Raw genomic sequence first — 23,612 nt, 5'->3', positions numbered from 1 at the left:
TGCACCAGGGATGAGCTTGGCACCTGCCGGCTGGACCCCGTGCTGCCAGGACCCCCACCCACGGGGGGGGTGACCCCAAATTAAAGGCAGCAGAGGTTAGGTGAGGGGTGACCCCTCCCTGCCCTCCTGCTGAGTCTTCCTCCCCCCCAGGGGCTTCCCTGAACCCCCCAATTCGGGGTGCGTGGGGGTCCCAGCCTCCATCCCACCCCACTGCCCCCCCCCCCCCAGGTCGGTTCTATCCCAAAAGGGGTACGGGAGGGGGGCACTGGGGGAACAGCCCCCCCATGGCCACACGTGTCGTTCCCCCCCCCGTTCCCCCACTGCACCCACGCACAGCAGCACAGCGGGGTGTGGGACCCCCGCCCGGGGGACCCCCGTTTCCTCCCCAGAGGCTGAGGATGCGGGCGGGGGATGCGGGACCGGGGCGGAGCGGGCCGGGGGGCGGGAACGGCAGCGCGGGGGGGCCCGGGGCGGCGGAGCCATGGAGCCCGCGGGGCCGGTACGGGACGGGACCGGGGACGGGACGGGACGGGACGGGGAGCGGGGACGGGACGGGACGGGACGGGACGGGACCGGGGACGGGACCGGGGACGGGACGGGACGGGACGGGACGGGACCGGGGACGGGACGGGGAGCGGGGACGGGACCGGGGACGGGACGGGACGGGACGGGACGGGACGGGACCGGGGACGGGACCGGGGACGGGACGGGGAGCGGGGACGGGACCGGGGACGGACGGGACCGGGGACAGGACGGGGAGCGGGGACAGGACCGGGGACAGGACGGGACGGGACAGGGAGCGGGGACGGGACGGGACGGGACAGGAAGCGGGGACGGGACCGGGGACGGGACGGGGAGCGGGGACGGGGAGCGGGGACGGACGGGACGGGACGGGGAGCGGGGACGGGACGGGGAGGAAACGGGAAAAACAGGGGCGGGGAATGGGGAAAAACGGGAGGAAAAACATAGGGGGAAAAAACACGGGGAGAAAAACACGGGGGAAAAACGGGACAGGGAGGGAACACCGGGGGGGACACACTGGGGGGTGATGGGGATAAATGATGGGGACCGGGGGGGAGAGGGTGGGCAACGGGAGGGGAAGGGGCTGGTGGTGGGAGGAGGGGAGGGAGGGGGAGGACCATGGTGAAACAGGGGAGATGGGGGACGGGGAGTGGGGAATGGGGGGAGAGAGAGGGAGGAATGGGAAGAAGAGGGGAAATGGGAAACGGAATTGGGGGGGAATGGGGAGAAATCAGGGGCAGGGCAGGGGGCAGAGGGGCAGCAGGGGCGGGATGGGGCAGCAAAGGGGGTCCCCAAAATCCAGAACTGGGGGGACCCCAAAGGAGAGGATCCAGGGGAGCCCAAGGCGGGCTTGGGGGGGGCTAGGGGGGGGCAGACCTGCCGTGGGGCTGAGCCCCTCCGGCCCCAGCCCCTCTCCCCCCAGGAGCCGTCCCTGTACACCGTGAAGGCCCTGCTCATCCTGGACAGCCTCGGGCAGCGTCTCCTGGCCAAGGTGAAGCCCGGCCCCCCCTGCCTCAGTTTCCCCAGGGGATGCTGCCCAGGTCCCCCAGCCCCCCCTGCTCAGGCATCTCCTCCCCCCACGCTGGGCTGCGGGGTCTTGGGGGGGTCTTGGCAGCGACCTTGGGGGATCCCGGCGAGGGCTTTGGGGTTCCTGGCACACGGCCCCCCACCATGCAGGATTCGTGCTGCCCACCCTGCCGGCGCTGACCCCCTGCCCGTCCCCGCAGTACTACGATGGCACCTTCCCCACGGCCAAGGAGCAGGCGGCCTTCGAGAGGAGCATCTTCAGCAAGACCCACCAGGCAGGCGGTGAGCATGGGGGGGGTCCCGCTCGGGAGCTTTTGCAATCGGGGGGGACACGGTTGCAAAAGGTTTAATGCCAGGGGACACCGGGCCTGGAGCAGTGTCCCCTCTGGTGTGGTGCTGGGGGACACGAACACCGTCCCGTGTCCCCACGCTGTGCAGGCGAGATCGCCTGTCTGGAAGGACTCACCGTCGTCTACAGAAGCAGCGTTGACCTCTTCTTCTACGTGGTGGGGGGCTGCCAGGAGAACGAGGTAGGTGGGGGGGGTGGGGGGCAGCCCTGGGGACCCCCCGCAGCCCCACTGACACCCCTGTTCTCCCGCAGCTGATGCTGTCGGCCGTGCTCGCCTGCCTCCTCGACACCCTCGGCCACCTCCTGCGGTGAGTCCCTGGGGCCACCCGGCTCCAAACCCACGTGCCTTGAGTGGGGAAACTGAGGCAGGGCATGGGGCAGCAGGTCAGCCCAGGTGACACCGTGAGCTGGTGTGAAACCCCTGAACCCTAACACCCCGGGTGGGACGGGCCCAGCGCTGCTTTGGGATGGCAGGGGTCCGGGTCCCAGCACCTCGCACAGGACCCCAAGCTGTGACCAGGAGTGGGTGCAGCGACACCTCCCACCCACTCGCCCGCAGGAAGGAGGTGGAGAAGCGCTGGCTGCTGGACAACATGGACGGGACGTTCCTGGTGGTGGACGAGATCGTGGACCGGGGGTGAGCTCCCACTGGGGGGGATGGAGGGGGAGAAGCAGCCTGCAGCACTGGGGGTTGCAGGGACAGGGGGTGGCATTGTCCCCCTGGGTGCTGGGAAGGGGATGGCCCCATCTCTGGCCCCATCCGAGGGTGCCAAGGGGGACCCAGGCACCCCGGTTTCCCAACATTGCGTCAGGTCTTCCTCAAGCCTTCGTCAGGGTATCCCAGAGCTTTGCCCAGGGAGGGAAACTGAGGCAGGGGGTGGTGGCAGTGATGCCTGGTGGGGTGCAGCCAGGATCAGGAGGGAGCCGTGCCGGGGGGATTGCAGTGGGATGGTGCCAGCACCGCGCTGCTCCGCAGGGTGATCCTGGAGAGCGACCCCCAGCAAGTGATCCAGCGCCTGAGCCTGCGGGTGAGTGCAGCCATCCCACACCGTGGCCTTCCTCCACCCTCCTCTGCCTCTCCCCACCCTCCTCAGCCTCTCTCCCCCCCTAGACCCCAGAGCCGGCGGCGTATGGCTTCGTCCTCTTCGACTACCTGGCAGGCGGCTCGGAGCGGAGGGACGCAAGGGATGCCGGCAACCACGAATAGGCAGCGCCGAGGAGGTGCAAACCCTTCCCGGTGCCGGGGGTCCAGCCAGGATGGGCAGGGGTTGGGGTCCGGCCGCTGCCGGAAAGCTCCCAAGCGCGGCGGCCTCGTGGGTGATGGGCACTGAGCGGGACGGGTGCCGAGGGGATGCTCCCCACATCGAGGCCCTTTGCCCTGCTCCTAAAGCTGCCGGTCCCCTTCCCTCCCCCAGGTTGACGCCAACCCTCTGTCCCAGCAGAACGTGTCCCAGGTAAACACTTCGTTAGCCTCGCTAATGAGGGGGGTGTGTACCCAGCTTTACCCATCAGGGTGGAGATGGGACACACTCTGGGTCCCACTCCCGTTGTCACCCCAGCACGGGGTCCCACACACCCCTAATTGCTCAGCATGAGGTGTGCCCCCCCTCCCCGGCCAAGGCAACCCAGGCATCCGGCTGGGAAGGGCACCCCAAGGTCACTCTGGCCCAATCCCCATCCCTGGGGTCTCATGCCGGGTCCTGCAGCCCACCGAGGAGCACATCAAGCCATCCCCGGTGACGTGACAGCTCCGGGGTCTCCCCTCGGAGGGGCTGGCTGGAAAAGAGGGACCCCAGCACCGGGGGACGCCGGGCAGCAGGACACACGGACCTTCCTTGGCATCCCCCTACTCTGACCCCAGCCCAAACCCCGCACCCCCGCTGGGATCCCCCGGACGTCTCCTCCCCAGCCGCGTCGCCTCCAGAAGCCCCTTGCCGGGTCTTGTATCCACCCCCGGCGTTAATAAGATCAAGGAAAAAATTAAGCGCTAATGAAGAATTGATTTGCCGTTCCTGCTCGCTCCCAGCCGGAACCAGCCACAAATAAAGTTTTCCTGCCCTGTTTGATGTCTTCTTTCTGTCCGCTGTGTCGGGGTGGTGAGTCCCTGTGGGCACGTCGCCCATCAAGGCTGGGCTCTGGGGGTTCTTTCACTCTTCTGTGCGTTTTCCTTGGAGGCAAAGGCAACGTTTATGGGTTTTTCTGTTAAATCCCACTCTCCACCGGTTCATAACTTCAAGCCACCGCAGATCAATGGGGGCCGGCACAGGGTGGCCCGGGGCTGGCGGGAGGCTGTGGTGCCCCACAATCACAGTGTGGGTCTGGGTAAAGAGAATAGGAGCCCCCCACCCTCTCCCTGGCCTCGCCCAGGGTGGGAATGGGTGCATGCAGCTGGGTGCCCAAACGCTGCCCACCCGTGGGTGCCCGTGCGTGGGCACAGTCTGCTCTGTCACAGTCACGCTACACCAGCCTAGGGACTTCCTCCACCTTGGCATCACCCTCTTTCCTGGGAACCCCCCACCCTGGGGACCCTCCCCATCCTGGGACACCCAGCCAAGGGACGCCCCCACCCCAGGGACCCTCCCCATCCTGGGACACCCAGCCTAGGGACCCCCCCACCCCACCAAGGGACCTCCACCGCCTCTTGCGCGACGCTCCCTAACGCCGCGGCCGCAGCGCGGCACTTGCTCGCCGCTCCCCGGTTGTATTTGCATAACCCCGCCCCACCCCTTATACGGTGTGTGACCACGCCCCAACACGCCTTAGCCCCGCCCTGCTTTGGCTGCCCCGCCCCACCCGGGGCTCGCATTCACGAGCCTGCAGCGCCCCCTGCCGGCGGTCGTGGGGGGGGGGAGCGCGAGAGACTCCCCCACCCGAACGGGACCCCCCCAGTCCGGGACACTCGTGGACCCCCCAAGCCCCTCCCCATCACAGCCCCCAGCCCTCCTTGGGATCCCTCCCAGTCTTAGGGATCCTCCCCTCGGGGATCCCCCCAATCCTAGCAATGCCCCCCCATCACAGGGACTCCTCTCCCTTGGGACCCCCCCCATCTAGGGAGGTCCCTGCTGTGCCACCCACACCCACACCGCACCCCCCGGCCTTGTGACCTCACGCAGGTTTCCCCACCAGCCTGGGTCCCCCCGGGACAGCCCAACCTGGGGTGACCCCCCCAAGGCACCCCTTTCCCCCACCCCTCCTGGCTGCTCCCCCCAAAAAAACCCCACCTCCCCACCTGCCCCAGCCTCTCCTGTGGTCATCCCGCACCCTGCAGCCACATGGACCCCAAAGGTGCGTGTGTGTCCCCCCAAAACACGAGGGACACCCCAAAGTCTTCCCCCACAACCCCTCCCTACCCAGCCCAGCTATAGGGGGGCTGCGGAGGGGGAGGCCCCCCCGGACAGACACTGATGGATGCTCTCGCCCCGGTCTGGGACCCCCGGAGGGCCAGGCAGGGAGGGCAGCTGGCATAGGGGGCCCAGGCAGATGTCCCCGGAGCGGGGCCCCCCTTCTCGGGCACCTTTCTGTACCCCCCCCCAAGCCGCCTGCCCACCCAACCCCACGTCCCCAAAGCCCCTCCGCTCCTCTGGGCTGGGAGAGCCCCTTGTGTCCCCACATCCCCCCACATCCCCCAGCCTGACAGCCAAGCCCGGCTCCCCTCCCTCCCAGGAGCTCACAGCCCCCTGGGGCCCAGGCCCCCACAGCTGCGCCCCCCTTTCCTGGATCTACCCCCACGGGCAACAAAGGCCAGCGCTCAGTGGGACACCCCCCCACACCCCAAAAATGGGGCTTCCCAGGTGGTTGGGGGTTCCCACCCTGCGGACCCCCAGCCTCAGGACCCCCCCCCCCACCCCAGGGGTGTCCCAAGCCTGGGGACCCCAGCCAGGGGTGGATGGGGCAGGGCACGAAACCCACCCCGAAACCCACCCCAAGTCCCCGTCTGCTCCCTGCGGGTGCCCGGGATGCGAGGGGGGGGCTGCCCCGTCATGCGGGGGGCTGTGTGCCTCCAACTGCCCCTTGGGGTGGGGACCCCGGGTCCCCCCCTTCCCTCCCCATCCCAGGCAGCCCCCAGCGTGGGAGCGGAGAACAAAGAGGAGGAGGAGGAGGAGGAGCGCGAAGGCCCCGCAGCCCCCGGCCATGACAGCTGGTGCCCCCCAAGTGACACGGAGACAAAGGCACTGTGGCAGGCGATGGGACCTGGGACAAAGGGGCTTCGCTCCCCGGGGACCGTGGGGCTGGGGGGGGCCCCAAGCCGTCATTCACGGGGGACAGGGCACACAGGGACTGACTGGACCAGGGGGCTTCCCTGGGAGAGACAGAGCTGGGGGCCACCAGCCCCACATCCCCGCTGGCCGGACCCACAGCACCCTGCAGCTCTGCCAGCCCCCAAACCCACGCTGACCCCACAGCCATGAGACCCCGAAATCCCGGCAGCCTGTAGCTGTGCCACCCTGCACCCCGAAACCCTGCCAGTCTGGGGTCCGCACCTCCCCAGACCATGCCACCCCCGAACCCTTGTCACCCCAAATCCCATGCCACCCTGTACTCAGGTCACCCCGTCCCCCTTGCTCCATCCCCACCCCAGCCAGGACCCCGAGCCCATGGGGGGAGATGATGAGGGTGACTTGGGGGGGGACAGCCATGCCGGGGGTGGCCGTGCCGGGGGTGGCCGTGCTGGGGGTGGCCGTGCCGGGGTGCCGCGGCAGCAGGCCGGGAAGGGGACTCATTAGCGGGGGGAGAGGTTGTTCCAGCGGCCGCCTTGATTGATGGCCTGGCCTCCATCTTGTCAGCCGGGTTTTGTCTCCCAGCCGGGGGAGGAAGGGAAGAGAAAGGGAAAGAGGAGGGAAAAAGAGCCCCCGGGGCCGGGGGGCAGCAGGGGTTGGGGTGCCGAGGGAGGGGGGCCCCTCCTCACCTTTCCCCGGGCTGTCGTGGTGATGGATGGCCCGGCCGGGGAGCGGCCGCCTCGCAGCAGCATCCTCACCGGGGAGGGTGGGGGGGGCACGGGGCCAGGGACCCCCATCCTCCGGGGTTGGGGGGCCCAAGCAGCCCTCAGAGACCGCACCGTGGCACGGGGGGCAGCCCCCCCCTCTTCCTGGCCACGTTGAAGAGCTTGGCTCCAAAATGAGCCCCCCCCATCTCCCAAAAACCCCTGGCTGAGCCCCATCCAAACTCATCACACCCATGGGTGCTGCTGGACGCGGGGGGGGGTGGCTGCACACACGGCCTCTTCTCCGGTCCGGATCGCTCCCCAAAAATAAACCCCGCGGATTTTCCCCTCTCCGGTGCCTCGACTCTTCCCTTCTCTCTGTTTTCACCCCCCTGCCATGGCTCCCCAGGAGCCCCCGAGCACCCGGGACCCCCGAGGCGGCTCTGGGGGGCCCGCGGGCCAGCGCTCCCCCCCGCAACAAAGCTGTCGCCCCCGGGTGATACATTCGTCCCTGGGTGCGCTGGGGCATCTGTCGCCCCGTTACGTATTGTTTTAATGAGGAGATTTAGAGCCCGTTAAGCAGCTGCAGTGTCTGCCCGTAGGAAAGCACAGGCAGAGTCGGGGGGGGCTGGGGGGGGGGCGGGAGGTGCCAGCCCCAGCCCCTCTGCCCTCCCCACCCCCTGGAGACCTTGGGCCCGGCTGCTTCTCCCTAAAAATTGGCTGTGAGGGGATGGAGGGGAGGCAGAGCAGCCTGCGCAGGGTGGGAGAGGGGAGAGAGGGATGGGGGATGCGGGAAAGGATGCAGGGAGAGAGGGAGGGAGGGAAGGAGGGAGGGAGGGATGCAGGACAGGATGCAGGGAGAGATTAAGAGATGGAGAGAGGGATGGAGGGAGGGAGGGATGCAGGAAAGGATGCAGGGAGAGATGGAGAGACAGAGGGAGGGATGGAGGGATGCGGGAATAGACGGGGAGACGGAGGGAGGGATGGAGGGATGCAGGAATAGACGGGGAGATGGAGGGAGGGATGCAGGACAGGATGCAGGGATAGATGGAGAGATGGATGGAGGGGTGAGGGAAAGGATGCAGGGATAGATGGAGGGAGGGATGGAGGGATGCAGGAAAGGATGTGGGAATAGATGGAGAGACAGAGGGAGGGATGCGGGAAAGGATGCGGGGGTGGAGGATGGGTGGAGGGGCAGAGGGAGGGAGGGAGGGGGAATGGAGGGGGTGGATGGAGGGAGGGGTGGAAGGGGGGAGGCACGGGCCAGGCGAGGGCACCGGGGCCGGATGGCACGGGGACAGCCATGGGGATGGCTGGGGACAGCACGAGGGGTGCAGGGGGGTGTGGGGGGGGGCACAGTGCAGCCCCCCAGATGGAGCAGCCGGGAGGCTGCCCCCGTGCCGGCTCTCTGCTGCGTTTTGCAGCTAATTGAGTTGAAATGGCTGTCAGCGATGTAATTAAAGGGGAGCACGAGCGTTCGGGCAGGCCTCAAACAGATGGAAGGCCCCTTAATTGGTAATTAAATTCCTCCCTGGCAGGTGAGATGGAGCAGCAGCCGGGGCCCCACAAGGCCGCTGGCAGCCGGGGCCCCCCCAGCCGCGGAGGGGGAGGCAGAGCCGATTCCCGGCATCGCTGGAGCCGAGGAGGGGGGGTGACACAGCCACAGGGCTGGGGGTCCCCATCCCCACCCCTCCCTCGTCCCTTTGTCTGCCGATTTCTGGAGCAAACCCAGCCCCGAGCCCCCCGGGGCCACAATCCCCCCTCCCACAGCCCGTCTGGTGACAGTCACCCGGTGCGGGGGGGGACACAACACACAGCCAGGCAGGGGACAGGGACTCACAGGGGATCCCAGCATTTTGGGGGGCTCCTTGCCTCGGACTATAGGTCCCTGCCATCCACACATCCCCCTGGCCCACATGGCCCCCTCCACACCCATGTCCCCCATCCCCACACCCCCCCCCCCGAGGCCCCTGTCCCCTCCACGCCCCCGTCCCCCTCCCCAGGGACACAGGCACTGTGTGGGGCAGGAGGGAGCGGGGTGCAGGCAGGGATGGGCAGGGGGGGCTGGAAACCCACGCGAGCGCCCGCGGCCCCCGGCCCCTTGGCCCCGATGCCGCTCCCCGCCAGCCAGGAAGGGAGTATTTTATTTTTCTGTCATTATTTCCCGGTAATGTCACAGATAATGGGAACAGCAATCGGTGGCGCCGGCCAATATTTCATGCACGATGGGATGGCGGGGACGGGGCCCCGAGACAGCGATATTAATAACGGCCCCACACCGCAGCCCTAACGAAGCCCCTAACGCGGGGGGCCGCCCCGGGCAGCGGGCGCACCCGGTACATCCCGGTGGGCAGAGGGGTGCAGCCTCCCCGCTGCCGCCAACTCATTTAATTCCCCATTAAAGCCCCCGCCGTGCCGCCAGCCCCCCCGCCAGCCGTGACCTCCGGCGGGGCCACTGCCCTCTGCCCCCGGCCGGGCCACCGTGACCTGTGGGGCCGGCCAGGGGGGATGTGGGCCAGCGGGGTCAGGGGCCGGGCGACAGCCCCACGGCGGGGGGACGTTAGTTCCAGCGGTGCGGGTGGATAAAGGGGGCTTTATGGCCGGGGACCCCCCCCCTCCCCGTGCCGGATGCCTTCCCCGCCGCTCGCTATGGAGACGATGGTGATGGTGACCCCGCGGCTGCACCGGTTCCCCCCCAGACCCGGTGCTGAGCTCCCTCTGCCCGGCGGGATGGGGACCCCCCCGGCCCCCCAGCACCCACTGGCCTTCGGGGGGACCCTCCACGGTTCCCGGCTCCATCCCCAGGCAGCGAGGAGTTACAGACGCCATTTAATTTGCCCGTTAATCACCGTTAGTGGGGTAATGAGGGGCTCCCCGAAGCCGGGCTGTCTCTCCGCGACCTTCACCCGCGTCACCACCGTGGCGGTGGCCCAGCGGTGGCCGCGTGCTGCCCAACACGACTGCTGCGACGGGGGGGGACGGGACCGTGGGGTGCGAGAGCTGGAGCGGGGCTGGGACGTCCCCACGATGCACCCGGGGATCTGCCCCACATCGCCCCAGGGCCCCACAGCCGGTGGGGAGAGGGACAGGGACGGGGTCCCACGCAGCCCCACGTCTTGCCCGGGTGCCGACTGCTACAGGATCCCCCGTGGGGTCACGGAGGACGGGATCCCCCACCCTCACCCCGATCCAATGGGGCAGGAGCCCCCACAGCCCCACAACTGGATGCCATGGGGCCAAGACACCCCTCCCCAGACCCCCTGGGGATGGGGTCCCCTGTGCCCCATGCACACACTGCGTGGGGACAGACCCCCACGGCCGCACCCCCCTGCCCCACTGTGGGACCCTCCTGCCCCACGGAGCACCCAGCCCTCGCGGGAGGGCGGACCCACAGCCGAGCCAGACCAATGAGCAACTGCGAGGTGGCGGGGGGGCGGGACAAGAGAAGCACAGGGACCAATAGTCTGCCTGGGGGGGTGTGGCCAAGGCATGACATGCAGTGGGTGGGGCAGGCCCCTCCCAGAAGATGCTGGGGGCCCCCAGCCCAGTATGTCCCAGTACAGCCCAGTATGGCCAGGGGGGCCGGGCTGTGCCCTCCCCGCTGACGGGAATGGATGGGGGCGGTGGTGCCTGGGGGCGGGGGGGGTGATTAATGGGGGCCATCGCTCACTGTCCGGCGGGGGCCCCCCCCGCACGGCGATAACGAGCGGCAGGAATAATGAGCGGTGTCACTCCACTTTTCATCGTGATGGAAAGTCATTACAGGCGTCACCGGCGGCGACAACCGGCCATGAATCAACTGCTCTGCTATGAAATTAAAATCGAATCACCCACCCCACCGCCCCGTCGCAGCCCCCCCCCCCACCCCCGGCAAGGGCTATGGGCCCCGGTGGGGGGTGGCTCTGTCCACCGATGGGGAGAACCCCCCCCATTAGGAGGGCCACCCCGAGGACAGGGCGTAGGGATCCCCCATCCCCAGGGTCACCCTGCAGCCCACGCCCCAGGGATCGACCCAGAGCAGGGGATTTAGGAGCTCCTCTCCTCCCCCCACCCCCCCGAAGTCAAGACCCTGCAGAGGAACAGCAAGATCGAGGGCTTCGGCTTTATTCAGCAACATCCACCCCTCCCAGCAAGGCCGCGGCCACGTTACCAGTGCCCCAGGGGCTGTGAATGAGGGGGGGGGGGTGTCTGGGGAGCAAGACCCCACGCTGCTCCTCTCTGTGGGTGCCCGTCCCCGGGGGGCTCACAGGGAGACACCCATCAGGTTCACCGGCCGCCCGCTGTAGCGCTTGGAGACATCCGCCTCGATCTGCAAGACAGAGCCAGGGGGTCAGGGGGTGCAGGGGGGCCCCCGCAGCATCCCAGCAGGGTCCCCCTCCCTCCCTCACCAGCTTCTGGAGCTCCTTGGTCTTCTCCAGCAGACGGTCGAGCTTGGGCTCCAAGGCACCCTGCTCTGCCAGGGCCTCCTGCCGCTTCTGGCTCATCGCCTCCTTCTTGGCCAGCAGCAGCTCCGCCTGCTTCAGCTTCTGCCGGAGCAGCTCGCTCACGCGATCCACGTACCTGTTTGGGGAGAGCCAGGACGTCCGTCACCCCCCTTGCCCACCCAGGTGCCATCCCCACCTCAGGACACCTCCATCCCCTGCTCTGCCCCGCAGAGCCCCACGGTCCCCCTCAGCCCTGACCCCCTGTTTTCCCCCCCCCCCCGCCCCTCCCGAGTGAGGACCTGGGGGAGGCGAGGATCATGAAGAGGTGCTGCATGCTGCGGGTGCAGAGCTGGCCCAGCAGAGCCCGGGTGGTGGCCAGGAGGGAGCCCACGTGGGCGCTGGTCTGGCCCTGCAGCACGGCGGGGGCCAGCTGGAACTGGCTCACGGCCACGATGTCGGCCTCCTCCTCCATCTCCACCAGGCGCTGGGACAGGAACAGCTCCAGCTGCGGGGACAGGGCAGGGGGACACTCTTGTACTGTCATCCCTGCAGTGGGATGGCAGCGGAGCTGCCCCTTACCCGGCTCCGGCCCCGGCTACCGCATCGTACTCACCTCCATGAGCTCGTCGATGAACTGGCTCCGGGTCTCGGTGTTTTCCAGGAGCGTCAGGGCATCGGAGCCGCAGGCAACCCCCTCGGGCACTGGGGGGACGAGCCGGGGGTGAGCAGGGCGGGGAAGCAGCAGGGAGGGGGTCTCCATGGCTCAGACAGCCTGGTCATACCCCCCACCCCGACTCGTCCCGTACAGGGCGCTCAGCATCACCCCATGGCACTGTTCAGTGGGGTCAGGGCCCTGCTTCTGCCCACCCAGCACCCAACGGGCACCTGCCCAGCACCGCGCTGCCTTCTCCTCTGTCCCCAACATGCCTTTGTGCACAGCTAGGGTGCCCAGGGCCACTGCAGGCAGGGAAAGGGGAGTAAAGGCAGGGTGGGTGCTGCCTCCCACCCGTTGGGACCCCCTGTGTGCCTCTGCAGCCGTGCTCACCCTCTGTGCTGGACTCCAGCACCGTGATCTGCACCTCCTCGCTTTCACCATCTCCCCAGTCAATGCCGTCATCCTGCTGCAAAAGAAAAGGCAACTTTGTAGAGATGGGGGGGGCCCGGGACACCCCCAGGTCACCAGCCCAGCCCTGGAGCAGGGCCAGACCCCAGGACCATGCAGCCAGGGGCCACGCACCTGGGGTCCGGGCTCTAGCGTGATCCCCCAGTCGATCTCCTCGTCCTGGGCTCCCCCGTCAGCAGCGTCATCCACCCTCGCTGGCTCCAGCGTGAAGTCTCCCCAGTCGATCTGCGGGGAGAAGGACAACAGAGCCCCTGAAACCCCGGGGGCAAACAGCCTGGCCCGAACTGACACACGGCGGAGCCGGCTGGGGCTCTCCCCAGCACCACGGCTCGTTCCCGGCTGGCCAGGACGTACCGTGTCCTCCTTCGGCTGCTCCGGCACCTCCTCTACCTCCGGCCGCTCCACCCGCAGGGGCTGGAGCCCCATCCTCCACTCGTAGACGGTCGTGTTGCCTCTCTTCCCCATGTGCCGCAGCAGGGGCACCACCAGCTCTGCGGAGCTGGCAGCCACCGCAGGGACATCAGTGCCAGGCGCGGGGTGGGGACCCCCCGGCACCTCCCAATCCCACCAGGGTCCCTCTGGGAGACCCCCAGCCTGGGTGCAGCCGCCAGCCCAACCCGCTGTCCCCACAGGCGGGGAGAAGAGATGCGGGGGTCTATCCCTGCGCCCCCACACCCACCCCCTGCCCACCTCTCGCACACGAACTCCACGCAGGCCTGGTACAGTTCGATGGCCTCGGAGAGCGCGCTGGCTCCCGCTCCAATTTCGGACAGCAGCGACGGCAGGTCCTTCACCAAGGCCAGCAGCTCCTGGCGCACGTTGTCACCCTGGGGACAGAGCAGGGACGTGTCAGGGCAGGGAGGCTGGCAGCCAAAGCACCCCTGGGGTGGCTTCACCCTCTGCTTGCAGAGCTAGACACGGGCAGGAAGGGGACGGAGGGCCGTGGGGTCACCCTACACCCCCCCAGCTCCTCCCACAGGTAAGGTGACACTGCAGGGACACCATATGGGACACGCGGTCCCAGCTTGAGCCCCGCTGAGGCCAAACGCAGGCGTCTGCAGGCTGCTTTGGGGAGAGAGGTGGCACAGCAGGACCCCCTCCGCAGCGTTGGCCGGCTGCAGGGACTCACAGCGATGCCGTACTGCTTGCAGGAGGCGAAGAACCGCTCCCGCAGCTCCGCCGCCCCCAGCTGACACTCCTCCTCGCGACGGGCGAAGTCCTGCTGGGCCTGCTGGCACCGGCTGATCTGCTTCCTCAGCGAGGGGATCTCGTAGCTGATGCTGCGCACCAGGAGGCTGGCGAGCTCGGCTGCGGGGGTGGGGGGGGTAAGGGGGGTGCTGAGAGGCCGTGCCAGCCACCCACGAGGCCCTTGGGGTGCCCCCGGCCACCCGGGCTGCTTTCCCAGCCGCGCAGCAGAGCCAGCTCGGGGCTCTCACCCCGGTGGGACTTGGCAGCCCCTCACATCCCGCCCATTTCACAGACTCACAGAATCGTATAGGTTGGAAAAGACCTTTAAGATCATCGAGTCCAACCGTAAACCTAACCCTGCCAAGCCCACCACTGCACCATGTCCCTGAGCACCTCATCCCAACGGCTTTTAAATTCCTCCAGGGATGGCGACAACCACTTCCCTGGGCAGCCTGTTCCAATGCTTGACAACCCTTTCAGTGAAGTAAAATTTCCTAATATCCAGCCTAAACCTCCCCTGGCGCAACTCGAGGCCATTTCCTCTCGTCCTATCACTTGTTACCTGGGAGAAGAGACCGACCCCCACCTCGCTACAACCTTTCAGGCAGTTGTAGAGAGCGATGAGGTCTCTCCTCCTCCTTTTCTCCAGGCTGAACAACCCCAGTAAAACAACCCCAGTAAAACAACCCCAGTAAAACAACCCCAGTTTCGCTGCCCACCCCATCCTTATCCCAGCTCGGAGACCAAAAGCCCCCCACCGACACCCCCCAAGGGCTCTCTGGAGCTGCCTTACCCAGGTAGGTGTTCTCCTTCTCGTAGAGGGACACGATCTCCTGCCAGTCCTGGGGAGGAGGAAGCAGAGGGTGGGGGGAGGCTACGAACACACCGGCCGCCACCAGCCGCGTGTCCCCAGGCCCACGCTCACCTTCATGCGCTGGGACGAGTAGCGTCCGAAGAGGTTCTTGGTGGAAGCCTCAGTGCCCTTGAGGATCTCCACGATCCTCAGGCAGTGGAAGTAGTGCAGGTCTGCGTCGGAGGGAGAGACGCGGTCACCGGGACGTCTGCCGGCTGCCACCCTCTCCCAGCTCAGCCCAGGGAGCACGGGTCTCAGCAGGGGCCGCGCCACCGACTCTCCGTCTCCTCCTCGGCCATAACCAAACCCTCGGGAACAGGATCCCGGTGCAACGCCCACCCCGGCTGCCCGTGTCCCAGCTCTCCTGGGGCACCCCGAGCCCAAGCTCCACTCACAGGCCCCCGCGAGCAGCTGCTTTATCTCCTCGTTCTCCGGCATGTCTCCGATGGCCGCGTTGATCTTCTCGCGGATGGCCAGCACCTGGCTCTGCCATTTCAGGTTGCAGTGTCTCCTGTCCACCAGCCAGTCTGCGAGGTAGGTGGGAGGGAGGGAAACAGGGGGTCAGCTGGGAGACGGACCCTGGAGGGGGGGGGGCTCACCAGGAGGGGGTCACACACACACCACACCCCCCCCCCAGGCTGCCCTGCGATGGCAGATGGAGGCAGGGAGCAGAGGCCCTGGCAGAGCGGCTCCCTGTGTGTCCCACCGGGATCGATTCCCGGCTCCTTCCCCAGGCCTGGGAAGGGCTGGAGGGGAGAAACGGGGGGGGGTCGGGGCGGGGGGGAGCGCGGGGGTCACCCCGCTGCTGCCCGGGCTGGGACAACACAACGTGGCACCGAGGGGGGCGGCGCTGGGGCCGGGAGAAGAAGGACACGGGGGAAGAAGGACACGAGGGACCGGTGCCACCCTGCCCCCGCCCGCCGGGGGGTCCCGGGACGTGCCGTGTGTGTGTGTGTGTGTGTCCCCGGGGGGGTCCCGGGACGTGTGTGTCGTCCCCCCCCGCCCCTGCCCACCCTGGGAGGCTCCCGCACGGGGGAGCTCGGGCCAGGGGAGCCGTACCCAGGAGCTTGCCGGTCTGGATGTCGATGGGCACGTTCTGGTAGTCCTGGGGAGAGACCTGCGGGGAGGCGAGGGGCGGCGGGATGCGGCGGGGCCTGGCGGAGGTCAACCGGGGCCTGGGCCCCGACTACTCCAGCGCCCGGTCCCGGCCCCCGGTCCCCGGTTCCCAGCCCCCGGTCCCGGCCCCCGGCCCCGCTCCCCCACCTGCATGCCACCCGTTCACCGCTCCGCTTCCGCTTTCCCCCGCCTAATCGCCGCGCCCCGCCCCGCCTCAGCCAATCCCCGGGCACGGCCCCCGCAGCTCAGCCAATCAGAACGCGCTCGGTCCCACGGGCCCCGCCCTACTACCAATCAGAAGGGAGAGATAGAGCGACAGCGCCACGTGCCGGCGTCCCGGTTGGCTGAAAGGAGGCGGGGGGGCGGAGTCGCCGCCGACCAATCGGAACGGGCTGGGGGAAGGGGGGAGGGACGCCGCGCACGCATGCGCAGTGCAGAGGGTCCCGAGGGCGGGTGGATCCTTCGGGGATCCCCGCGGGTCCCCAGGGCAGATCCCGGGTCCCACAGGACCGTGGGTGCCCCTGCACAGAGCCAGGATCCCTCGGGGATCCCTGGCCGCCCCTGAGGGGATCTTCTCGCGGATGATCCCTCAGGGTTCCCTGGGAGGCCCCCAAGATCCCAGATCCTATGGGGATCCCCAGTTGCCCCCCAGAGGAGATCACAGATCCCTCAGGGACCACTGGGTGCCCCAGCACAGAGCCAGGATCCCCCTGGGATCCCCGGCCAACACAGAGGGGATCCCAGATCCTTCGAGGATCCCCAGTTACCCCCTGAAGGGATCCCGGATCCCTCAAGGATCCACAGCTGCCCCCAGAGCAGATCCCAGATCCCTCGAGGACCCCCAGTTACCCCCAGAAGGGATCCCAGATCCCTCGAGGACCCCCAGCTGCCCCCAGCACAGATCCCAGATCCCTCGAGGACCCCCAGTTACCCCCAGAAGGGATCCCAGATCCCTCGAGGACCCCCAGTTACCCCCAGAAGGGAACCCAGACCCCTCAAGGACCCCCAGCTGCCCCCAGCACAGATCCCAGATCCCTCGAGGACCCCCAGTTACCCCCAGAAGGGATCCCAGATCCCTTGAGGATCCCCAGCTGCCCCCAGCGCAGATCCCAGATCCCTCGAGGATCCCCAGCTGCCCCCAGCACAGATCCCAGATCCCTCGAGGACCCCCAGTTACCCCCAGAAGGGAACCCAGATCCGTCGAGGACCCCCAGTTACCCCCAGAAGGGATCCCAGATCCCTCGAGGACCCCCAGCTGCCCCCAGCGCAGATCCCAGATCCCTCGGGGGCCGCTGGGCGCCCCAGCACAGAGCCAGGATCCCTCGGGGACCCGCCCGCGGGGCGCAGCCGACCCGGGGCAGCCCCCAGCACCCCGGGGCCGCCATTGCCGCGGGGGGACCCACGGGTGCCACCCAGCCCCGAGCCAGCGCGTCCCCGTGGGATGCGTCCCCGCGAGCCGTGTCCCGGCGCGGGGGCGAGATGGCGGCTCTCGCCCTCCGTCCCTCGTGGCATCACCCGGTCCCCGGGGCCAAGAGGTGGCCGAGCGGGGCGGTGGCAGCGCGGGGACGGCCGGCGGGTGCCCGCGGGGCAGAGGGAGCCGGCGGGGAGAAGCGGGAGGCAGGAACCGGTCTGGCAGCCCGGCCAGCCAGCCGCTGGTTTCGGCTAATCCCGCCGAAAGTTGCCCTTAACTCCTGGCTGCCCAAAACACGTGCCATGTGCCGCCCCGGCACCCGCCGGCGACCTGCCCTCGAGGCCGGTGGGACGGTGAGCCCGGCCCGGTGCCGCCATGGGTGCCAGCACCCGGAGCCGCCGTCGGGTTGGCGGCCGCCGTTGGGGCTCAGCCCCGGGTTCCCCCGTCATGAATATTCAGCCGTGCCCTGGCCCGGCCCCGCTGTTTGCTCAGGCAGGAGGGGTTTGGTCGCGGGTTCACCTTGACGGGGAGCAATCGGGGCAGCGGCAGGTAGACGGCACCTGCCTGCGCACCCCAACCGGAGCCGCCCCGGCACCCCCGGGACCCCCCGGGACGGGTGGCCGCAGTGGAGGCGTGAGAGGCGTAGGTACACGGACGGGGAGCCCCGTGGCGGGGAGTGGGACGTGGAAATCCCCGGTGCCAGCCTGGGGGCACGGCACGGCACGGCCGCGGTTCGGCAACGTGGCCCGCCCGGCTCTGGCACGAGGAGGGGGCACAGTGTTGTGGGGGGGGGGACATAGCAAACCAGCCCAGGGGGCCACCAGCCATCTTCCTTGGGGTGGTGGCCGCAGTCTCGGCGTCCTCGTCCCCCTGCCCTGGCACCCGAAAGCGATGCCGGAGGCACCAGCCGGGAGGAGCCGGGCAGGGGTCGGTCTGCGGGGTCGGTCACGGCCGAGTGCGGCGGGGGCACGGAGCCGCGCTGGCTCCTGGCATGGGGACGGGGCGCTGGAAATCCCCTCCCTGCCTGCTGCCGGGGAAGCGTTCGGCTTCTCCGCTCGGGAGCCGCCTTCCCCGTCCCTGCCCTGGAGCCACGCTCGGCACCGGAACCTTCCCGGATTGCCGGAGCCTTCCCGGCAGCGGCCGGGGCCCCACTGATGCTCCCGCCTGTCTCTGCAGGCAGGGCTGGGCAAGAGGAAAGCCCCGAACCCCGGGGGTGCAGTGGGGGGGGGACCCCCCGGCAGGGACCCCGGCACCTCCCCGGCTCCCAGTTCCTGTTCCTGTTTGCTTACCGGGCTCCCTCCCTGCCCCGCTACACGCGGCTGATACGGCAGCTCCCGGCAGTGCCAGCGGCATTTCCCCCGGGCTCAGCAATGCCCAAGTCACCCGAGAATCCCCTCCCGGTACCTACGGGGTCCTCCTGCCCTGGGCCCCCCAGCCCCGGCCCCACGCAGCCCTCCCCCCCCCCCCGGCACCCACCGCGAGCATCCCAGCAGAGATGGCGGGAGAGCACCAGAGCCGCCTTCAGCAAACACGACGCCGGGCTCCCCACCGGCGCTGCCAGATCGGCAGCCCGCGTCCCTTGTCCGTCCCCGTCAGCTCCGGGATGGCAGGGCTGGGGGGGGACGAGGGACACTCCCGGAGGGAGTACGACCCCCACCTCTATTTCAGGGGCCGGCGGCGATGGCCGACAGCCACGGCTGGTGGAAGCTGACATTCCTGCGGAAGCGCCGGTCGGCACCCACGGTGCTGTACGAGAGCCCCGACGGCCACGCTGCCGCTGCCGGCGAGAGCCAGGAGGGGCCGGGTGAGGAGGGGCCGCCCGGCTTCACCGCCCGCCTGGAGAAGATCGTGGACAAGAACAGCAAAGGCAAACACGTCAAGGTCTCCAACTCGGGACGCTTCAAGGAGAAGAAGAAAGTGCGGGCGACCCTGGCCGAGAACCCCAACCTCTGCGGGGCCGGTGAGCGGGACGAGAAATGACCCGGCCAGTTGTTGTCCTCCAGCCACCGCCACCGGCTGCCCAGGCCGGCTCGGCTCCGTCCCTCCCGGGGACGCTGGACCGCGGGGCTTCGGAAGGAGAAAGGACTCTGACTGCAGTTTATTTAAGGGAGAAGCAAGGACCCCGTTTAACGGCAGCCCCCGGGGCTCGCGGCACCCCGGGGGCAGAGGGAGAACCGGGGAGCGGAGCCAGGCGCAGCCCGTCCCTCCCAGCCCCCCGTGGGCAGGGGGATCGCCCCGAGCCTGACTGGTTCATACTGGGATGAGGACTCCCACCCCAGCTCGGTCGCTTGCCGTGGACCACTGGAGCCCATCGTTCACCCAGCTCTGCCCCGAGCACGACGGCCCCGATCCCGATCCTGCCCGTCGCTCTTGCCGGGGCGAGACCAGGCAACCTCCCGCTCGTCTCGCAAGCCCAAGGGGGAGCCACCGACGCCGCATCCTTGCCGGCATTCGCCCCCAAACCAGGGGACGTGACGCTTCCCTGCCCCGAGGGAACGACCCCACGGGCAAAGTCCCCCCCCGTGCTGCCTCCACAGGGACCGTGCAGGGCTCCGGGCTCCCCGGGAGGAGCCACGTTCCCGCTGGCATCGCTCCTTGCTCCCGGAAGGGAAGAGCCGACCACGGAATGCGGTGCCCATCTCGCAGCCCCGGTGTTTGTTTGGGTTGTTGGAAGCTGAACCTTTAGTCAGCTCTCGCGACTGCTGATAATTAACTGTTGTTAATAAAGCAGGTCTGGAAGCAAAGGTGGCTCGGGGGCGGGGGGGGGGGGGGAGCTCCGTGGAGCCCCTGCCTGCAGCCCGGCAGGGCCCTGGGTCCCTTCTGGGAGCCTGGTGGGGAGCGGTGCCAGCGGCCACCAACGCAGGGAATCCCCAACCCCGTGGAGCGGGGGGACGTGCGTGGGCGGCCGTCACCCGCGCTGCCAGCCCAGGGTGCCCTCTCTGCAGAGCAGGGTGCGGCCGAGCCCGAAGTCAACAGGAGCAGCCACTTCCCGGCTATTACAAAAGCCGGACGGTGCCAAGCGCCGGAGTCCAAACCCCCCCCCCGTTCCCCGGCACAAACCCTGCCCTCCGCTCTGTTTGCTCTGCCCGCGCCCGCCGGCTCACGGGCTGCTCTTTGTCCCGGGCTGGCAGCGCTGGATGGATCCTGCCAGAGAGGGAAGGGAGGGAGCGGGGAGGAGGAGAGCTGTCAGCACGCCGCCGGTGCCCATCGGCTCATTTACGCCCGTCATGGTGGTATCTGGGCTCCCGCCTCGCTCCTAATGCCGGGATGGCTGGGAGACCTGGCTGCGCTGCCACCCCCGGCCCCAGCGAAGCCCCCAGCCCCTTCCTGGGACATCAAGCCACCACCTTGCGCTGTCCCCTTAAGGTGACGCGGTCCCCGCGCCGACCCCTCCTGTCCCACCATGGCGGCTCTCGCCAAGGGTTGAGCGCAGCCGGGAGGGACCAAGGCCACCAAGCGAGTCTGTGACAGCGGCACAGGGTGTGCGACACCCCCCGCGGCCACCTAACCCAGCTCCCCCCATCCCGGGGCTGACCTCCCCACCCTCACCCTCCCGTTGCCACCCATTTGCCCAGCCACGGCACGGCCGGGAACCCGCCCGGGGGACCCCCAGCCACGGCAAAGCCCCTGTGCACGATCCCGCCCCAAGAGCCAGCGACCGGGAGAGCAAACGCAGAGGCAGGGAGGGTGAAGGTTATCGGGGCCTGGTTTCACCGGGACGTGGCCCAGGGGAGCGAGGGCTGCCAGCACCCTCTGCCGGGTCCGGCATCCCCGGCTGCACCGAGCTCTGTGTGCCGGAGAGCACGGCCCAGCCCCGCGCGGGTAAATATTAACCCAAACCCACTGCGTGGCTCCGCGCCCATCAGGCTTTATTTTTTCTAACCTCGTCCAGGCGGCTGCGGGGGGGACGGGGAGCGGCGCCAGCCTGACCCCCCCACCCCAAAAAAGCAGGCTGAGGGTTGGGGTCCCACGTCCCCAGGGAGATGGGGTTGTGCCGGTGACAACACACACAGCCAGCCACGAACAGCGGTGACACAACGGTGACATTAAAGCTGCAATTAAATAAGGTATCGCACGGACTGGTGACATCAAAGCCGCAATTCAATAAGTTATCGCAGAGACGGAGCACGTCGCACGGTTCTAGCTAAAACACGAGGCACGAGCGTTGGCAGCGGCAGGACACGGGCAGGGGGTTCGCTGGGGTGTTTCTTGAGCCCTCCACAATTATTAACATGATTAATTAACCACCAGCGGCAGCGGTCGCTCCCCACGTGCTGGGGGGGGGAAGCAGATGGTCTCTGGGACCCCCCTGCAAGCTCTCGCCCACCCCGGGGAGAGGCGAAGGGAGACAAGGGGGTCTCTGGGGCTGGACCAGAGCCCCCCACCAGCACCCCCACAGCTCAGCAGGCGTTTCCCAGGGGAGGGGAGAGCGAGGCCAGCGCCGTTCCCTGGGGCACGATGGCGGGGACAGGCGGGCAGGTTTGGCACGGGCGACGCTCCCGATCGGGCAAACATGGCCGGAGACGCTGGCGGCCTCACGGGGAGAAGCGCTCGAAGACCCATTCACCCTCTCCGCGGTGCGTCATGTCTCCCAGGGGGGCCGAGCCATCCCGCAGGCGTCGGAAGACGATGCGGTCGTGCAGGCGGTTGGTTTGGCCCTGCCAGAACTCCACGACGTCTGGCTGCAGGATGTAGCCCCCCCTTTGGCAGAGAAACAGGGGGCTTTTAGCGGGGCCCCGCCGGCAGGCAGCGCCCTGCCCGCAGCCCCTGCGGCTCACCAGTACGCCGGCTTTGGCACCGTCGTCTCCCTGTATCGCTCCTCCAGCTCCGCGTTCTTTTTCCTTAAATACTGCGGGGAAGGGGAAGGCGGTGAACGCGCGGGCGGGTAGGGCAGCCCCGGTTCTCCCAGCCCCTCCGGGTGCTGCTGTGGGGAGAGGGACAGCCGCTCACCTCCCTGTCCGGAATGACGGTGCTCTGCCGGCTGACGACGGCCCCGATCTGGCTGCTCTTGGGGCGGGAGTGGAAGTACCGCTCCGATTCCTCCTCTGGCAGCCGCTTCACCGAGCCCTCGATCCGTACCTGCGCCGGGCACCGTCAGCTGGGCTCTGACCAACGGGTGCCGAAGGGGCCGCGGCGACTCCCGAGCGAGGAACTGACCTGTCCCCCGATTCTCCCCCCCCAAAACGTGGGGACCCCCTGTCCTGTCCCATCCCCAGTGGCTGGGACCCATCCGAGCGTGATCCCCACCCAAATGCGTGAGCCCCAACATCCCACCCTGAGGGAGGGAGCACCCACTGCCCGACACCGTGCCAAGGGCCTGACCACGCTCCCTCTGCTCCCCCCGGGCCCCCCAACGTCCCCGTGGGCCACAACTGACCTGCCGGTTGAGGGGCTCCCAGTAAAAGACGAGCGAAGCGAAGGGGTTGGCGTCCTGGGGTGTGGAGGGGGGAGAGCCAAGAGAGCCGTCAGCAGACCAGCATGGCTCCCAGCTTTAAAAATTAAAGAAACCCCGTGCTTTGCCGCAGCGGGACCCGCCTGCGCGCGGTGCCAGGCAGAACCTCGACCCAAGCCGGGGCTGCTCCGCTTCTCCGAGAGCCTCAGCCCCGGTGCAAAGGGACTAGAAAGCTGCCATCCCCACAGGGACCCCCCCCCCAAAACGCCCCCCCGGCGCGGCCGCAGCCCTCACCAGCTCCTTCCCCTTACGGCTCTCGAGGTTGGTGAAGAAGCGGAAGCCATCCTGCCCGAAGCCCTTCAGCAGCACCATGCGGGCCGAGGGCTTCCCGTCCCTGCGGCGGGAGAGGGGAGGCGATGACACGTGTGTGTCCCCCGCCCTGCGGTGGCCAGGGGACCCCCGCCGTCCCCCCCGTGGCCCCTCCGGCCTCACCTGGTGCAGGTGGCCAAGCACATGGCGTTCGCCTCCCCGACGGCCGGGCACGCCACGGCCTCCTCGAACCAGATCCCGAACTGCTGGACGGGGTCGCGGGAAGCCAGGTGCTGCTCCTCAAAGGCCTGGGGACATGGGGGGACACTGTAAGGGATGGGGGGCGGGGGGGCACCCTGGCCTTTGGGGACACAGCCGGCGCTGGGGGAGGGGGGTCACACCAGACGCAAGGGCACGGCCAGCAGAAGGGACGGGGTGACCCCAGCCCTGGGGGTGCAAGTCAAGGGCGGGGGTGTCACCCCAGGCCTTGGGGTCAGCTTGGGGGAGGTCACCCCAATTCCAGAGGCACAACCAGCATAAGGGGGGCCACCCTTGTCCCAGGGTCACTACCAGCATGGTGGGGGTGTCACCCCAGGCCCTAGGGACAGCCTGGGGGAGACACCCCAGTACCAGAGTCACTACCAGCACAGGGGGACCCCTCGGGCTTTGGGGACAACCTGGGGGGTCACCCCGGTCCCAGGTTCACCACCAGCCCGGGGGGCGGTCACCCCGGCCTTGGGGACAGCCTGGGGGGTGTCACCCCGGTCCCAGGACAGAGCCAGGCCGCGGGGCCCCGCGCCCCGCTCGCCCCCAGGAGCCGGTCCCCCCGCCGGTTCCCCCGTCCCCACCTCCGCGTCCCCCCGGTAGCTCTTCCGCAGCTCCCCCAGGTCCATCCCGGCCGCGGCCGACGGGAGCCGAGCGGGGCCAAACCCCGCGCCCCCCCCGCCGCTGCCACCGCGGCCCCGCCATAGCCCCGCC

General features: G+C 68.8%; 4 protein-coding genes across 5 annotated transcripts; 2 read left to right on the top strand and 2 right to left on the bottom strand.

The window, feature by feature from the left end:
• The first annotated feature begins 1,292 nt into the window (after window positions 1-1,292).
• On the top strand, window positions 1,293-3,129 carry COPZ2 (COPI coat complex subunit zeta 2). The gene is given in 8 exon segments (XM_072886193.1): window positions 1,293-1,418; window positions 1,421-1,513; window positions 1,749-1,830; window positions 1,987-2,078; window positions 2,150-2,205; window positions 2,457-2,534; window positions 2,874-2,925; window positions 3,009-3,129. Coding segments are annotated over 8 exon segments (675 nt in total). The 3' UTR covers window positions 3,105-3,129.
• Window positions 3,130-10,906: 7,777 nt separating this feature from the next.
• Window positions 10,907-15,733, bottom strand: CDK5RAP3 (CDK5 regulatory subunit associated protein 3). Of its 2 annotated transcripts, none has more exons than XM_072885743.1 (14): window positions 15,670-15,733; window positions 15,466-15,523; window positions 14,802-14,933; window positions 14,479-14,579; window positions 14,347-14,395; window positions 13,495-13,673; window positions 13,056-13,192; window positions 12,720-12,864; window positions 12,480-12,590; window positions 12,288-12,363; window positions 11,856-11,944; window positions 11,542-11,747; window positions 11,207-11,378; window positions 10,907-11,127 (listed from the first exon to the last, which is right to left on the bottom strand). In XM_072885743.1, the coding sequence occupies exons 1-14, from the start codon at window positions 15,673-15,675 to the stop codon at window positions 11,062-11,064; spliced, it is 1,527 nt and encodes a 508-aa protein (XP_072741844.1). In that variant the 5' UTR covers window positions 15,676-15,733; the 3' UTR covers window positions 10,907-11,061. The 2 variants fall into 2 exon arrangements, with proteins under 2 accessions (XP_072741844.1, XP_072741845.1); XM_072885744.1 differs by having other exon boundaries at window positions 12,288-12,360.
• Window positions 15,734-18,464: 2,731 nt separating this feature from the next.
• PRR15L (proline rich 15 like) lies at window positions 18,465-19,580 on the top strand. Its single transcript, XM_072886016.1, has one exon. The coding sequence runs from the start codon at window positions 18,614-18,616 to the stop codon at window positions 18,911-18,913; it is 300 nt and encodes a 99-aa protein (XP_072742117.1). The 5' UTR covers window positions 18,465-18,613; the 3' UTR covers window positions 18,914-19,580.
• Window positions 19,581-20,781: 1,201 nt separating this feature from the next.
• Window positions 20,782-23,596, bottom strand: PNPO (pyridoxamine 5'-phosphate oxidase). Its single transcript, XM_072885731.1, has 7 exons — window positions 23,483-23,596; window positions 22,818-22,942; window positions 22,620-22,719; window positions 22,311-22,364; window positions 21,884-22,012; window positions 21,712-21,782; window positions 20,782-21,634 (listed from the first exon to the last, which is right to left on the bottom strand). Exons 1-7 carry the CDS (start codon window positions 23,525-23,527, stop codon window positions 21,469-21,471), a joined length of 690 nt encoding a protein of 229 aa, XP_072741832.1. The 5' UTR covers window positions 23,528-23,596; the 3' UTR covers window positions 20,782-21,468.
• Between the last annotated feature and the right edge of the window lie 16 nt (window positions 23,597-23,612).

This window comes from Ciconia boyciana, chromosome 22 (genome assembly GCF_034638445.1).
Source record: "Ciconia boyciana chromosome 22, ASM3463844v1, whole genome shotgun sequence".
In the NCBI taxonomy this organism is placed as follows: Eukaryota; Metazoa; Chordata; class Aves; order Ciconiiformes; family Ciconiidae; genus Ciconia; species Ciconia boyciana.
Note: the sequence above shows the minus strand (reverse complement) of the source record. Positions and strands in the feature narration are given on the sequence as shown.